This window comes from Cyanistes caeruleus, chromosome 1 (assembly GCF_971803275.1).
Source record: "Cyanistes caeruleus chromosome 1, bCyaCae1.hap1.1, whole genome shotgun sequence".
Classification (NCBI taxonomy): Eukaryota; Metazoa; Chordata; class Aves; order Passeriformes; family Paridae; genus Cyanistes; species Cyanistes caeruleus.
Genome location: NC_141701.1, coordinates 145,348,445 through 145,364,985, shown reverse-complemented (window position 1 = coordinate 145,364,985; position 16,541 = coordinate 145,348,445). Strand labels below are relative to the sequence as shown.

Below are 16,541 nucleotides of genomic sequence, written 5' to 3'. Positions count from 1 at the left end.
TTTAAAATTCCATTGGACCATTAAATTCAGAGCTTAGCTCCATAGCCCTACCTTCACTTAAAAATTGCTAATGATGTCTTCATTAATTAGTGCTGTTTGAAACACAGGACTCTTGTTCTCTTTTGAACCAATTCAGGAATATATAGCTTTTTTTTTTAATTTCAATACCAGAAAACAAAGGAAAACATTGATCTGCTGAGCACTAAGGGTTTCTTGGGAAAAAAAAGCCCAAAACAATTTAACCTCCCTACTTACGAACACTAGATTTTAGGTTTATATACAGTGAAGTAATCTGGAATTTAATTTTATTTTTACATGTATAACTCACTGCTAAAGAGAAAAATCATTTCACACTAAGCAGGTACAAGTTAGGAAGAGAATTTTTATGCATCAGAAGAGGGAAACTTAGGCAAAGCTCTAATAGATTGCTGTGAGTTCTACATGTTTATTAAAGTATTTTAATATAAACTACCTATTAGAAATGAGAAGGAGCAAAAGGAAATTCTAGGCTTGCCATTCATAAAGTCTCTTAAACATGAAATCAGCTTTGATGATTCCTGCAAAGCTTGTTTCCTTCACCCTCACTACTTTTAACAGTGTCACTTTCAGTGTGTGAGAGGAATCAAAGCCCATCACTAGAGCACAAAGCCAATTACTGTATCCTCTCAACCAGACATCCATCAACCCTCCATCAGAGGTGGCTCAAGTGTTTTCACAATGCACATCAGAACATCTCAGGTGTCATCTAAATAATTCTGATTTGGTTGGTATAGCAGACATGTGGCCATGATTATCAATGCATCACCCATCACTCATGTCTCAGCAGCACCACAGTAGAAACGTTCAATAACTAAAAATAACACACACAAAAAATGTTTCTGTGGCTCGGTGTGAGGAGCTACTCTCCACAACAAGTACCAAAACCCAAAATTACAGCAGCTTCAAGACGTGTATTTCAAAATAAAGGGATGAAACTTTTAAAAGCATTCTACAGCTATATTCAGAAAATAACTATGTACTTGCAAACACCTGATTATGACAGATCCTGCTTATTTGGCAGAAATCTGAGGTTCAAACTGAGCACTAACTTTCCAAGAATGCTCACTAAGACTTGCACTCATCATTCAGGGCACAAAGTAGAAGAGAAATTATAGGAGGAAAAGGTAGAAGAGGTACTCCTCCCTCTAGAAAGCAGATGCACAGTTCTAAGATGCAAAGCTTTCCTGCACATGCTGGAGCTGGCCCAGCAGCCTGAGAGGGAACTCCTGTACAGCCCTCACACATCACAACCCAGCCTCTCCTGCAGCAGACTTTGGGTGAGCAGAGACAAGCCAAAGCCACTGGTGCCCTGTAGCTGTGCAAACACTGCCGACAGAAATATTCCCACAGGGACACCACTGATGTGTATTTGACAGCACAGTGACTCGGCTGGAGACGATGTGGTGGCCAACTTACCCACACTGGCCAACTGAGCAAATGGTTGGCAGTTCTGCTCAGGCCTTGCCCAGATGTCTCAGCCCGTAAATAATTCAAGGCACTGAGAAGAGGAATCTAAGACTCAGATTTAAAGTAAAGCCTGTATGTCCATTTCATATTTAGATGTCACATGAACAGCACAGAATCAACGCTTCTGAGTGACTCTACCTTCTGTGTTTAAGTACTGGCTGGAAGCCTCTATACCACTCAGGCAACTTTCCAAGTTTTACATCAGATGAACACCCAAAGAAAGGCACCAATGCACTTATTTAAGTAAAAGGTATGTCTACCATTTACTGGCACCTACTTTGCTCATGCTCCCTTCCCACAAACATCTAAGAATTTAAACGCTGCAGGTGCAGCATGCTCACTTGCTTTTTGTTTTCTTGTAGAAGTACATTCAACACAAGAGCTGCAATTATTTCAACTACACAAGTGGCATGAGAAAGCGTATGTTAGGACTTCTCCATCATAATATGTATACTATGTAACAACCTAATGATGCCCAGCAGAACAATGCAGTATAGAACTGAACCTACCACGGGAACAATCAATTTCACAATTTCATGTGCTTATGGCATAAATAGTTCCTTTCATTGACTGAGAAACTGGAAGGATAGGAAACCAGGTTTCCTGAACTAGCAAAATAATTCTAAATTAATGATTTTCCCTCCCTTACCAAGAAGTCCTTACTGAAAATCGAAACCACGCTGTAGTTATACATAGCTTTACTCTTCCAAACGTTTTTTCCCAAATGCATTCTGTGAACCTGCTAGAAATTAAGTTACCTATTACAGGGAAATTACAAATTTGGCCACAATTTTAAGTAATAAGAGGAAGTATTAACTTTGGGTATTTTAAGAACAGCAAAAGGAAACTGAAGTTCTTGGGCACTATAGTTCCTAAGAAAAAGTCCAATAGCTTATAAATTAAAAATCCAACACTTACATGTGCTACATTTGATGGTCTATTAATCTGCTGAATATCAGCATTATTAGTAATATTCCTTAACGTCCGCATGCCTGGACTCCACGTGGCCATCATTTCCTGGCGGTCAGAACTTTGGGCACCTTGTACTGAAGCCATGAGGTTGCCTCTCATATCAGGAGGCAAAATGTTACCTGGCACTGGTGGGACATTGGCACACAAATTAATCAACCCGGAGTCCTTCCCTTGAGGCAACCTACGCTTTGCTGCAGATGCCTGTGGGACTTCAGCTGGTGTCCAATTCAAATTCCTTTCTTGCTTTTCTGGAGAGGAATCGGAAGAATCATCGAACATCAGTTCCCCTTTTGCCTTATCAGCAGTAGTAGATTTTGGTGAAAAAGCTTGATCACCCAAAGGTGATCCCTCTCGAGAAGATGCTGGGCTTGATAATTTTTCATCAGTACTAGCCTCATTTTGTGAATCTTGCTCTTCATTTTCTGCTTCTTCCTCCTCTTCCTCCTCCTCCTCTTCTTCCTCCTCGTATATAATTAAACGAGGATGATAAGGAGTCTCTTCTTTTTTACTCTTATCAGCTATAGAATCCAGTACCCAGTCTGGGGTCACAATTTTAATGCTTTCCCGTTTATAAGCACATTCATATTTTTCCTGGGGAAAAAAAATAATATTTAAAGACAAAACAGTCACAAATAATTTCTTTGAGATGAGGGCTAGTGCATGGAGAGGGAGATTATAAGGAGGCTGTCCAATACCAGAGAGTGATCTTGCCCAGATCCAACAGGGCTTATACTGTGCAGAACCACAAATTCCAAGAATTAAAACAAAAAAAACACCAATTCTCCACATTTACACTATAAAGGACTCAGAAGGCAGACTGCAGAAGACTAATATCTCCACTTGCAAAATTCTTCTCTAACCCAATCATCAAAATATTCCAACCCAGCAGCAAGGAACATCATGGTCAATACTAAAATGTACATGATTTTAAGAAGACATTAAGGCAAGTCTAAATACAGTTTATGTTTTATCCACTATAAAAAAAAAGTAAAAAAAAAAAAAGCCTCACTATGAAAAAGCATTTGAGGAAAAAGTCAGAATTTCATAATAAAGTAGAGACAAATATTTAAAAGTTGATTACTGAATAAAAGCATTTTATCAGGAATAGAGCTTAAATCTTAAACCTTCACAATTTTCTTTCCTAATAAATAGACACTGAATGAGAGCCCTATTTATTCAAATATCCTCCTTAATGGAAACCCCTCATATACATCAAGACAGTACAGAAAAAGAACAACTTTCTTTGAAACTTATTTCAGGATCTAGTATTTTGAAGTGATTGAGCTGGTATTTTCTTCTATGTCAAACAATATAAATTAACAACAAGCAAATTCAGAGAAAATTAATTTTAGTGATTCTCTGGAGTTATTTCCTACAATGAAACTGTCACTCATACACAATAAAGAGATTGGAGATGAAATCAAGTTTATTTGCCAACACAAGATTTTATTCTTCCATTCTGGTGAGAATTATTAATGATCTTGTTTTATCATCCCGTGTCTAGTCAGATCAATCATCTAAGTCTTCCTAGTGACAGAATAGTTCTCGTTACAAACTGCTGCCATTTCCCTTGTAGTGTATCAGAGCAGCAGGACTGGAAGAAAAAAGTAATAATCTCACAGAATTGCTCCCATTCAATGATTGTGTGCATTAAAGTATTTGTACCCTACAGACAGGGAATGCTAACACCTCTTTAAGTTTCTTGGCTCACAAGCTAAAGACAACATCCCTTGTTCTAAAAAGCTTATTATTCAAGCTTTTAAGTAAGTTATTAAAGTATGATCCTTAATGTATTTCATTGTCTCTTACAAACAGAATTTTAGGTAATAAAAGTTTATCCAAGCATTATACTCTATTGTGATGAAAGGGACAACTAGAAGGGTGTTCAATACACCCTTCTAAACAGTCCACAGAAGAAATATCAAGCACTTAATAAAAAGAAAAAAACCAAAACCAACACACACACACACATATTCACCAAAAAGAATCCAGCCCGACAGAGGTTCCTATATTTTAAAGAAGGAAAAGCATTCATTTCCCATAGCCACACTTTCTGTTCTCCCAGTGCCAGCCCATGTTTTATTCTTCAATATTTCAATTCTGCCCTTTGTTTTTCTTCACTGATTCCATATCTGTGGATTTATAAATCACAATCACTAATGACTGTGATATATCAAAATTAGGTCAAGACAAACAAGATAATGAATAAAATAATTTATTCAAATGGGGATTCAAATACCAGTGTGAAATTGGACATCTTTTGAATAAATCAGGCTTAAAGCCATGCAGAAAATAAGTACAAACTGAACAGCTGCAATGCCTAATTTTGCTGAATTTAGTTGTTAATGAACAGTCTTAAGAATTCTAACTTCAGGCAGATGGAAAATTTTTGACTATTTGAAAGCAAATGAGAGCTACAACAAGAAGAATTGTACATGTAATAAACTCTTACCCCCTTTGGCTCAGGCACAATCAAATGAGTACACTTCTTATTGAGGCTCAGCTGGCAATTCCCTCCATAAAAAGTAATCAAAGCCCACAGCGTACTTCGGTCTTCAGATGAAACCTAAAAGGAAGGTAAAAAAGCCTTTTGGTTCTGTGCACCCAGCTGTCATCAGCTGGAAGAATTTTAGTAATCCATAACATATCTTTTACAAGGCTGGCTGATGTATTACCTATCACTTTTAAATACTAAACTAGCAAAAAAATTTAGAGAGAAAAAAGGGTGTCAAAGACATGCAACAAGAAAAACTACTAAAGAGTAATTTTTAACCTGAACAGAGACAGAGAAAACAAAGGGGAAAAAGTCGCAGTACAACAGAAAAACTGGCATCTCTCCTCAAACATCCTGTATAAAATGGACATTGGAGTAGACTGAAATATGCTTCACTTCTTACCTGAGAGAGACAAGCAGTGACTCCAAAAAAGATTTGACATGATTCTGGAGAAAAGCCATTTACACTGGAAAGCAGGTGTCAAGGATGCAAAATAATTAGATGAGCTTCCTGAGGGACATTAGAAGGAAATTAAACAGCCTATGCAGTATGCTATGCTTCTCAGATAACACCAAATAGTTCAGCATTCAAAAACTTCCATGTTTGAAAGCACACTGTCTGTTTGCAATTAAAGTTTATGCACCAAGAAAAAAAACTTGATGTACAAACTGAATCAGGACACCTGCAATATTATTGGTAACACTCTAAACCAGAACTGACCTGGAAAAGACAGACAGATCATCAGACTTCTGCAACTTCCCCCCCTTTTCCACACTTTGATATGATCTTGTGTTTAAGATCCATGCACCACGATCCATTTGTCAGAAAAAAAACTACTACAGAAACAGGTGTACTTTGTGTTACATGCAGACGCTGAGATTTTTTAAATGAAACAAAATTATTTTCCCCGTGATGTTGACAGATGCACCAGCAACCCTCACGTTTTGAGGCCCAGAAGAGGCAGCACACAGCAAGCCATGACAAAGCAAAGAGCACTTTAAAACTTAAGAATAATTTACTGCCATAACCCAGAATACCTCAAAAACTTCAAGCTTGATGAACATCTTAAATTGTTTTCCATTTCATCCAAGGCAGAAATTCAGTACTGGATCTTTCAAACGTGTGCATGTGTCTACTCCCTGCCTGAGTACCTACTGCTAGCATATAAAGCAGAAACAGCCAGTATTTAACTTTTAAGAGGTCCATCAGTTTGCCTGGAGCTTGCACTCTCCAAAAAAGGAGTGAAAGATACTTTTAAAAAAAGTTACAAGCAGCATAACAATAAAACAAAACAGAGGGGATACAGCAAAGCTCACTTTTCTTCCTGCCATCAACAAAAGCTCAGAAGTGTTCTGATTCTCTTTCATCTATACCAAGGCCATTTAAATAAAAAAACGCTCCTCATTCTTGTTTTTGCTGAAAAAGAAATTGCTAGCCCTCTTTAGGCATTATAGCCAAGATTTTCACACATGAAACTCTTTTTCTTTCTTCATCGAGTCTGCTTCCAGCTTCATTTTTCTGTTACTTCCCTTCCACTGCAGGCTAGTCAGACTTTGCACATGTCAGTGAGCAGGGCACAGGGCAACACTCTGCCATCTTAAGTTCCCTCTGGTGAAAACAACTTCCGCTAAGAAACAGACAAAATTACTGTGCCTTTACATTGTACTAAATTTTTCTATATTAAACTTTACCTTTAGCAACTGACAGGCAAATGCCCATCAAATAAGCACCAGAACTAGTAAGGCAATATAAAATCCATAAGGCTCTTATTAGATCCATACGTCTAACTGACACAAGATGTTTCTGGGATTTGGCTCTTCAGAAATTCAATTACCACCTTGAGCATTACCAAATTAAAACATAAAGACAAAAATGCAGAATCTCAAACTTCTGCCTAAACTGGGCCCAAAAGCAATCAGCTGGAAAGATTAAGCTATTCCTATTTTTCTCATTATGGCAGTACCTAAATCCCTAATGAAAGGCCAGATGTCACTGCACTAGAAGTCATAAAGAGACTGAAACAGGCTAAAACAAAGACTTAACAACCCATTTTAGTGGGCACAATAAGGCTCAGAGTAAAACCTAAACCCACTATGTTCTAAGGACATGAAATGCTAGAAAGTCAAAGGTCCAAGGACACATTTATTGCTGACAGGTGTACAAAACTTCCTTCTTCCATACAACTGTAGAACAAGACACTACTGAGACCTGGTCTTTTCATTTCGCCATTTCAATGTTCCCACAATAAAGACTTCCTGAGCAATTGCCATTGAGAGCTACATTCCCACATTTAGAGCTACAATTTAGTTATCGACTGCATCATTCCATTGTTTCATCTGTTTATTTCTCTTCTGGGTATCCAATAACGTCAGCTCTTAAGAGTACCCTTTCAAAAAACCCTGGTTGCAGATAGAAGACAATTTTTTAATAGTGCAACTTCTTCATGTGAAAGAACATCAATACCAAAATGTTAGGTTACTTGAGCCAGGAAATGTAGCTAATTCCAATCTTGTTTTTTGTGAGCATTCCTCACGGACAGGGAGAAGGTCTAGTGTCATGTAACGTAAGCAACTAAACACTCAGCCTAGTGATGAAAGCACAATAAAAACATTTATTATGTCCAGACACAAATGACCAAGATCACCAGCCTAGACCACAGCACAGAAACACAGAGTTGCAAAGGCACACACCTTAAACTGCTGGGTATAAAACAGCAATTCTGAATCTCTGAAGCACATTAAGGCCTGAATTCCTAAAATGAACATCTGGATTCTTGCACCTACCAGCTCTTGTTTTCCATTTGATAACAGCTGTCCTCTAAAAGCCTATGAAGCACAAAATAGGCAAAGGGACAGGAAAACTGAAGACTAAGCAGCTCCAAGCACACTGCAACCATGGCAGGCAAAACACAAGAGATCATTTTAGAAGTTTAAGCAGTACCTATTTGAAATAGTCTTGAATTCTTCAACAATACCCATTTTAACATGTTTTCTACAGAGTTTTGAACTTAAAAGGATACGGCAGAAGAGCTCCACAGCGAACAGACAAGATCACCCAGGAAGGCTGAAAAAACCAAAAACCAGCAGACATTAAAATCCTTGGACTACATGCACAAAACTTGAATTCCCTTCCAAGTTCATGCTATAGCCAGTTTTACTATGTTTCCCAGCTTTGGAAGTCTAAGTGTTTCACACTGCGCAAAGTCTGCAAAAAAGATTTTCATTTATTTAAAAGAGTTCACATAAAGACAGCTCAAAAGTTGTGCAGCAACCCTCTTCTCTCATGCCATTTACAGTATTTATTCATCCTCTCCCTTTTTGCAGTTTTTGCTTGTAAGAAGAAACAACTCAGATAACACTCTACAGTCATCACCAAGGAGTGAAGAACGTAGCCTTACACAGAATGAGTTTTCTAAAGACAGAACAATGCTAGCTGCTGAGCAGTGAAGGCCCCTACCCGACAGTATTCTGGGAGAGAAGGGCTCAAAGGGACACAGGGAGGTGGCAGCAAACAGAGATGTAGGACACTGATCCCAATGCAGCAGATAAGGAAGGGCAAAGAGTGACATCACATTCAGTATGAAATTACTTTTCCTCAAAAGACAAACAAAAGAACATATTATAGCAACTATGTTTATGGTATCCCAGTTCTTGTTATTCTACTTCCCTTACAAGGCATTACACAAAAAATGGCTAAAAACACTTAACTTCCACCTCCTCAATCCTCAGGAGAAAAAAAAACAAAAAAGGTTATTTTCCTCCCTTAAGTTTTTATCTTCCTTTTCCCCTATAACTAGCAGCTGCCTTTGCCTCTGTCTTCCAGTCCTTTTAACACTTAGTCTGATCTTCCTGATTACAGATCATGCTGTGATGTTTTCAGGTCAAGCCAAGTGACATCAGTGAAAGATTTGCTCTCATCTGGCAAATGAGTTGGCAGTTACGAAGCAAATTAAATCATTTGAGTGGGATTAGAAAGCAGGAAGTGCTCTCTCTGATGTTGATGTCCTTCCCTCTCCTGAAAATGGCAGCAGTTTCCTCGTTTATAAAGTTAAAATTACACCAAAAACCACTTCAGAAAAAGGAACTAAAAATTAACCAGCACACCCACTATAAACATAAGGGTCCCTAGCCAAGCACCTTTCATTTTGAGAGTTAATTCACAGTTCTACACTATCAGGTGAACTCTCATGACAAAACCCATCAAAATTCTGTACTGCTACCTGTATGGAAAAAATAACCCAAAATCACGTACCCAAAGGTATCAGCAGTGAAATTCTAGTATTATTTCTTCCAATCTCTCTCATGACTTCCAGAGTGACAAGTTCACATATTCAAAGATGAAGCCCATAATTATTCAGTGAAAAATACCCTGCTATTGGAAAGTAGTAACAAAATACTGGCAATTCCAGTGTAAGAAAAAAAAAAGAAGACTAAAAAAAATCTTAAAAACTAAAATAAGGAGGAAAAAAACCCCTAATTTTCTACAAGTTCCTATAGTCCATAATTAGCATAGTACATATATGCAGAATCAACAAAATAATTTTGCACTTTGCCAATTACATGTGTTTAAAAAAACCTTCAGCAATCTACTACTTATTCTAAATTGAGGCTTTCCACTGCCAGAAGCTTGTAAGAACCTTTCCCTCAGAAATATTTCTAAAGTAGAATTAATAGGACATCATCTCACAGATGACTGAAAGAAAAATCTGAAAAAAAAACCAAAGCAGAACACTAAAAAATATCTATACCATTGATAGATACAGAGCAACAAGGAGAGAACAGAACTGTGACAGAAGCCTGCAAGTCAGGATAAAAGTTTGTGTGACAAGAATGTAAGATTTTTAAAGACACGTTTTATTTGGTCATCATCCAAAAACGAGTATTTTGTTATAACAATGAAACATCTATGTCAGTATTTTGACAATATCATGGATGAGTCGCTCACCTTTACCACAGGGAGATCAAAAACTTCTCGAGATTCTCCAACTTCCGGATTGTCCCCATCTTCTGAAATAATATGTGAGGCCAGTGCATTGTAAGAAACTTCCTTTGCTTTCCCAGCTTTCAGAAGTTGGATAACCTAAAGCCGAAAAAGAACAGGGAGAAGTCAACAATTTTTAGCAACTTTTATATGAGAAAAACATTACTGTAAGAAGACACAAACACTGGATGGATGGATGGGTGGATGGATGGATGGATGGATGGATGGATATGACCTTCTCTCTTGGCTGTCCTCCTGTAGGTGGTCAGAATTTTCCCTGAAGTTGCCGAACACATTTAAAACCTGACTGACAAAGGTTTACACCTCTTCTATATTTTCATCATTGCATCTGAAGAGCTACTTTTCAAAACAATTAATGTTGGGTTAGAAATTGGAGAAATGCCAAGGTTTTTCCAAAATATTCCTCAAAAAACATATTAAAACAGTTTTCCCTTAGGCAGAGAAAACAAGCTCTTCTAAGTCTTTGTTTTTGCATAGGGTAGCTCTGGAAGTGTTTGAACATACTTTAAAATAAGAGGCTGAATTCTAAGGATTAAGTGATTTAATCAAATACAGAATAAAACTCCAACAAGTAGGACTCATGCTCCTTGAATTAGTTACCTTCAGGAGCTGAAGTGCCTCACTGCTCTGTGCTGAGAATGCAGAGCACCTCCCAACTACCAAAGCGCATCTCACTCCCAGTTTTGCAAGGCCCAAACAGCAGATGCTGCTTCAAGAGTTCAGTGTTCTCTCAGCTCTGCTGTAGAGCTCTGTGTAATGAATCCAGCCCTGCACCTCAAAAAACAGGCCTTCCATTTGAATGGAGAAGGTAAGGGAGGAAGAGAAAAATGTTTTAAAACATTATGGTCTAAAAGAGTTCAAAAGTTAAAAATGCCATTTAAGGTCATTGTTTCATCTTCCCTTTATTATTCAGAAACAATGATGTAGAAAACTGGTGTGATGCTCATCTTCAAAAACGTACCAGGGACAGATGTATATCCCTGTAAACCTGCTGGGGACATTCCCTTCAAAACAGAATGCTCTGCCCACAACAGTGAACAGCAGAGAGCAAGGCAATGCATCCATCAAACAAAAAATTAATTAATTGGTCCTTAAGCAATTACTCCCTATCCTATACATTCACCAGGACAAAGAGACACTGAAAAAGACTCAAAACACAGCATCAAGCTATTTTACAAAGCATTTCTGCCAAGCAGAAGAAGAGGGATAGAAAATCACCACTCATTGAGGAGACAATTTTGGCACTTCCTGACTAAGTGCCTGACTTTAAAACTCCATTTAAGCAAACAAAAATAAACTTTTTTTTTGTGCAATGGATGAATATTACCATTACCAATGGATGAATATTGTGCAATAGATGAATATCCAGTTCAATGGATGAATTTTAGAATATTTTATTCTAAAATAACCAAGAAAATTGATCATGAGCTTGCTGCTCTTGTAATCACTGCCAGAAACAGGAGTGAATGTTTCCATTTTGCACACCAATCCCCTAAATCATGATACACCTTCCTGCCTGAAATCCAGTTAACTGTGAAGAAACACAGGATGCTATCATTCCAAAGGGAGAAGCTAAATCCAAATAAAGCACTTTTGAAAACAGAAGGTATTTAAGAACTGTCTCAGCACATGAGCTCCTTGTCTCACACAGCTCTCCCTGACTTACAATCCCATTCAACTGCTCATTTAGGGGAAGGCTAAAAAAAGGAGTGAACGTCATGAAAACTGAGAACACAAATCTGACAGCATCAGAAAGAAGCTATAAATAATGTGCTAAAAGTATGATTTTTTTGTTGCATTACAGAACTTGTGCAAAACATCTGCTTATACAAAAAGTTACAATGGCTTCATGTAGTAGTTTAAACACTATAAATGTGATACATAATAAGGCATTTGATTATTTTATGTGTCACGAAAAAGTCTCTTCCTAATTTAGCTCATGTCATCTTCAAAACTCCTCTCAGAATACACAACTTCTTCAGATTAAGTAGTGCCTGGACTGAAAAGTTGTATTGGCACAATTGAAGAACTCACTCACACTGATGTCAACCATATACCTGTAACCAGAAAACAGAATGCTGAAAAGCCTGAATATGAACACTGTAAAAATCCTGCATTTTAGGCATTGGTTTATACCAATTAAATGAAACTTCTTTTTTTATGGGAGAATGAAAATTTTATCTTGTTCTCTCACGTTAAAATCTGTGCTGGAAGAAACACAAGGAATAGTTCAAAGTTAAGAAGTAAGACAATGGGCATAAAATTAAATTAAACAAGATAACCAAAACCCAAATATCCTGTTCAAAGACCTTGTGCTGCATTGCATTAGTTTTTATCTATTTCTAAAGGAAATACTGATTTTTAACTGGTGTTTCCAAAACATGATGGTTGGGATTTTTATGTTTGAGGAAAGCAGGAAGAGCATTTATTAAAAGAGAAAGAATAGCTGATATCTACTCATCACCCTCAGTAAGGTGTGAGGAACAAAATACACCCAATGGAATAGAATGGATTTGAAGCTGAGAGCCAACCTAAGTCTCCCTAATTTGCCAAACACTTCGGCACAATTCCAGACTTTTGTTTCCCTTCCAATTTATGCTGCACATGCTTTAATAGGCAGTGGGCATGCAATTATTCACCTGAATAAATTACTTTTTTCCCTTTATTCTGGGATATGTTTTGATTAGTGTACTCACTTTTGCTAGGCCTATTTTAATATTTATTACGGTAACTGGTTTTCTGTTTTCTGTAAAACCATTTAGAAATTTAAGCTGATCGAAGTGTGGAAGATGGAAGATATTCTTTGCAAAATCAAGCTGGTGTCCACGTAAAAAAGCACCAAACGTATCTGCAATTTGTGTATCAGTAATGGGACAAATTTCACCCTAAGAACTGTTTGAGTTTGATTTACAATTCCTGCATTCTGTCTTGGCTCAAAACACACCTGATAAATGCTCCTCACACTCAGGTGCCCCAGGGTATCACAGAGGACACCCACAGGAGGGTGTCCTGGTCTCAGCAAGGATAGGAGTTAATTTATTCTCAGTAGCTGCTAAGGTTCCATGTTTTGGATTCAGAACAGGAATAATGTTGATAACACACTGATGTTTTGGTTTTTGCTAAGTTGTGTTTATCCCAAGTCAAGGACTACTTTTTCATGTCTCATGCTCTGCCAGTGAGGAGGTACAAAGAAGGCTGGGAGGGAGCACAGCCTGGACAGGTGACCCAAACTGGCCAAAGGAATATTCCACATCACAGCATGTCATGCCCAGTATAGAAACTGGGTGAGTTATCCAAAAGTACTGATCTGGGCTCAAGAATGAAGTCTGCCATCAGCCAGTGGATGGTGAAAAATTGTACTGTGCATCACTTGCTTGGGGTTTTCTTTCTTTCCCTTTTTCTTACCATTATTATTTACCATTACTATTGTACCTTACCTGGTTTTCAATTATTAAACTGTTTTTAACTCAACCTACAAGTCTAATTTTTGAATCTCCTCCCCATTACACTGCGTAGGGGCAGGGGTGAGATAGCAGCTGGGTTGTGCTTTGTTGCCAGCTGGGCTAAAGCCAGTACAGAGGGTTCTCCCAGGAGCTGGCCCCAAGCTCTGCTGAGCTCAGCCCAGCCCAGCTCACCTCCTCACTCTGACCCAGCTCTGCCTCCCAAGCCAGGCAGACGAAAATTCAGTGCACCGAGTATGAAGCAAATCAAAGCCCTATGACAATGACTCTGACTGCAAAAAAGAATAAAATTTAACATGAGAAAGAAAACCAGTTTAAGAGAATGCTTGTCTACTTTCTCTACAAGAAATCTTTTCATTGTCCTCCCATGTCAACACACAATTAAGAACAGGCCTTTCAGGATACTACTCCTACGACAAATGATATACAAGAGTCCTACAGGAGTTTTGCACTCATCCTCATACACATAATACTAACATTGCTGCTGTAGGGTTTTTTGATAAGTACAGGAATTTGTTTTTAGAGCTCTATGCCACTATCAAAAATTTTATGTCTAACGCCTAAACAACGAAATTTTGTGTCTAGATACCTATGTGTAAGAAGTTTTCATCCTGATTTTTAAGTGCATTCTTCCTAGATCTCTTCCTGTATCTCTTTCAGCACAATAGGAATGAAAACCATCGGAACAGACCAGTGCCTGTGTCTCCAGTTCACTTACAGGCTTACGAAGCTCAGTGAGTGCCAGGACAGGAGGCAAAAGGAACCCAACGCTGAGCTAAGACTTTATGCAGCAAATACCAGAGAGGCAAAGACTTCAGCGCGAAGCATGCAGTAACCTGCTTGCAGGAAGCTGCCGTCCTAGAACTCTGTACGGCGCACTCCAAACACCTGTCTAATTGGACACGCCACAGAAACTTTGTTTCAACCACCTTCGCCCAGCACGGGTGTTACTCCCGGAAAGGCCCCCTGTATTACCCAGGGCGCTGCTCCAGGGTACGGACAGCGGGCCGGGCGGTCCCTGGCCTAAACTGCACCAGCACCGCACCGGGCGGCCTCGGGGCGGTACCAGGGCCGTGCTCGGGGCCGCGCCAAGGCGGGAAGGTCTGTGTGGGAGGGAAGAGCCAGTCCAGCCCCCCGTGACGAACCTTCCCCATGGCCTGTCCCTGTGTACCCCCACGAAACCGGGCACAGGGAGGGGCCGGGCCTGGCGAGTGGTCGAGTCGGAGGAGCGGCAGCGGCGGCTGCCGCTGCCCCCACTGCCCGCCCGGCCCGGCCCGGCCCAGGAAGTCCCTCCGCCCGCTCCTCCTCCGCTCAGGAGGCTCTGGCGGGGCCTGCGCGGCGGGGCCGCGGCTCCCATGGCGGCGGCGGCGCTTCCCGCGGGCACGGCCGGGATCGTGGCCGGGATCGGGACCGGGGTCTGGACTGGCCGCCTCCCCTCCCCCCCAGCCATCCCTCACGGTCCCTCAGGCGCGCTCCCCCCCACTCCCGCCCTTTCCCCGTGAGGCGGCGCGAGCCTCGAACCCGCGCGTGATAGCCGGACGATTCCACAGTGCCCCCCCGCAGGGATGGGGTGGGGGGGAACGAAGGGGAAGGCGGGAATGATCTGAAGGGATGACCCAGTACCTTGGGGTCGATGTCTCCCACCACGAAGAACTTGACGTCTTTGAACATATCCTCCGGGACTTTCAGCTCTTCCTCGTCGTCCGCCAACATGGTCCCGGGTGGCAGCAGGGAGCGGTCCCCCCCCGCCCGCTATTCTCCCGCGCTCACTGTAGAAAACCCGCCGGGGCCCGGGTCTCTCCCGTCCCCCTCCCCCCGCAGAGCCGCCGAACCGCGCGAGCAAGGCGCGCGCTGCGGGACACACCATCCCCCGCCGGGACGTAGGGGGGGTGGAAGGGGGAGGGGAGAGCCGCCCCCACAAAGCGGCTCCCCCCGCCCGATTAGCCACCACAGCTGCTGCAGGGCCGCGCCCGCTTCTGATGCACAGGCGCTATCCCTGCTCCTCCCTCTTTCCCCGAACCGGACCTGCAGACAGCATCCGGGTCCGGATCTCCCCCCGCGCGGGATGCAATGGACTCGCCCCGAACGACAGAGGCGGGCAGCGGGGATACCCGGCCCCGCCCATTGGGGGGGAGGGAAGGCGACAGCCCTTGGCCACGCCCCTCGGGTCGTCCAGGCCCCGCCCCGTCAGGCCCCGCCCCTTGGCCCCGCCGTGAGGGGACGCGAGTGATGGCGGCGGGGCCGCTCTGCCGCCACTGCTGGCCAATAGCTGTGGTGTGTATTCCAACACCCAGCTCACCAGTGAACGTACCGACTGCTCCCGAAATCATAACACACAAGCGCTAAGGTTGGAAAATACCTATAACGTCATCGAGTCCCACCGAAATAAGGCATTTCTCTCAGAAACTGCAAAGCATCCATCTACATTGATAGGGAACCGTTCCCACCTAGCTGGGGATGTATCTTAACTATTTTAGATAATAGAAAACAGAAATGATCACTTTATATAAGTTATAGTCAACAGAAAGAAATGAACACTTTCAGAGCCTGCTTCATGTCATATATTTTAAATATTGCTGCATTGACAGGGATGTTTAAAACATAGATATTATAATTGTATCTATATAATAAGCATGCTGTTTTCCAAAGGAGTTATGGACCCCCTCATAATACTTTGATGTGAACAATGTTTCCCTCCCATACTTGGAGCAATGTTAAGAAATTTACTGGAATAAAAATACAGGGCACCTACTGTTTCCCTCCTGCCTGCAAGGCCTACCTCACTTTCCTGGGAGGAAACTATTTTTTTTACCTATGTTGTTCTTGAAATTATGGTAGAAACTGCAAATCGGTTTACAAGACAATTATTTACTTTTATGATAAAGGTTTCACCCAGGTCTCCTGGATCTCCACATGACATCATCCCCTTTCTATTCCAACTATGTAAGAAATACCCAACCTATCACCTGCTCTTTTTCCACTCCAGAAAGAACATTTCATTGAAGGTTTTACTGTTTTGCCCACCCTCCTGATGGCATTTTCTTTTTAAAGTGAAAATCAAACTAAAAAGTGCTTAACTTTTATATGGAAAATTTTTTGTTGTGGA

General features: G+C 40.9%; 1 protein-coding gene across 2 annotated transcripts in view; it reads right to left on the bottom strand.

Moving 5' to 3' along the window:
- Nucleotides 1-15,609, bottom strand: part of PAXIP1 (PAX interacting protein 1) — a 29,942-nt gene extending 14,333 nt beyond the window's left edge. Inside the window, exons 1-6 of one of the 2 annotated variants that reach the window (XM_086865468.1) lie at nucleotides 15,059-15,609; nucleotides 9,918-10,052; nucleotides 7,993-8,036; nucleotides 5,376-5,439; nucleotides 4,931-5,044; nucleotides 2,425-3,069 (exon numbers count right to left, since the gene is read on the bottom strand). In XM_086865468.1, coding sequence (XP_086721594.1) covers nucleotides 2,425-3,069; nucleotides 4,931-5,044; nucleotides 5,376-5,439; nucleotides 7,993-8,036; nucleotides 9,918-10,052; nucleotides 15,059-15,148 — 1,092 coding nt within the window. In that variant the 5' untranslated portion in view covers nucleotides 15,149-15,609. The remainder of the gene's footprint in view (nucleotides 1-2,424; nucleotides 3,070-4,930; nucleotides 5,045-5,375; nucleotides 5,440-7,992; nucleotides 8,037-9,917; nucleotides 10,053-15,058) is intronic. The other variant, XM_086865475.1, reaches the window with a different exon arrangement.
- Nucleotides 15,610-16,541: the final 932 nt, after the last annotated feature.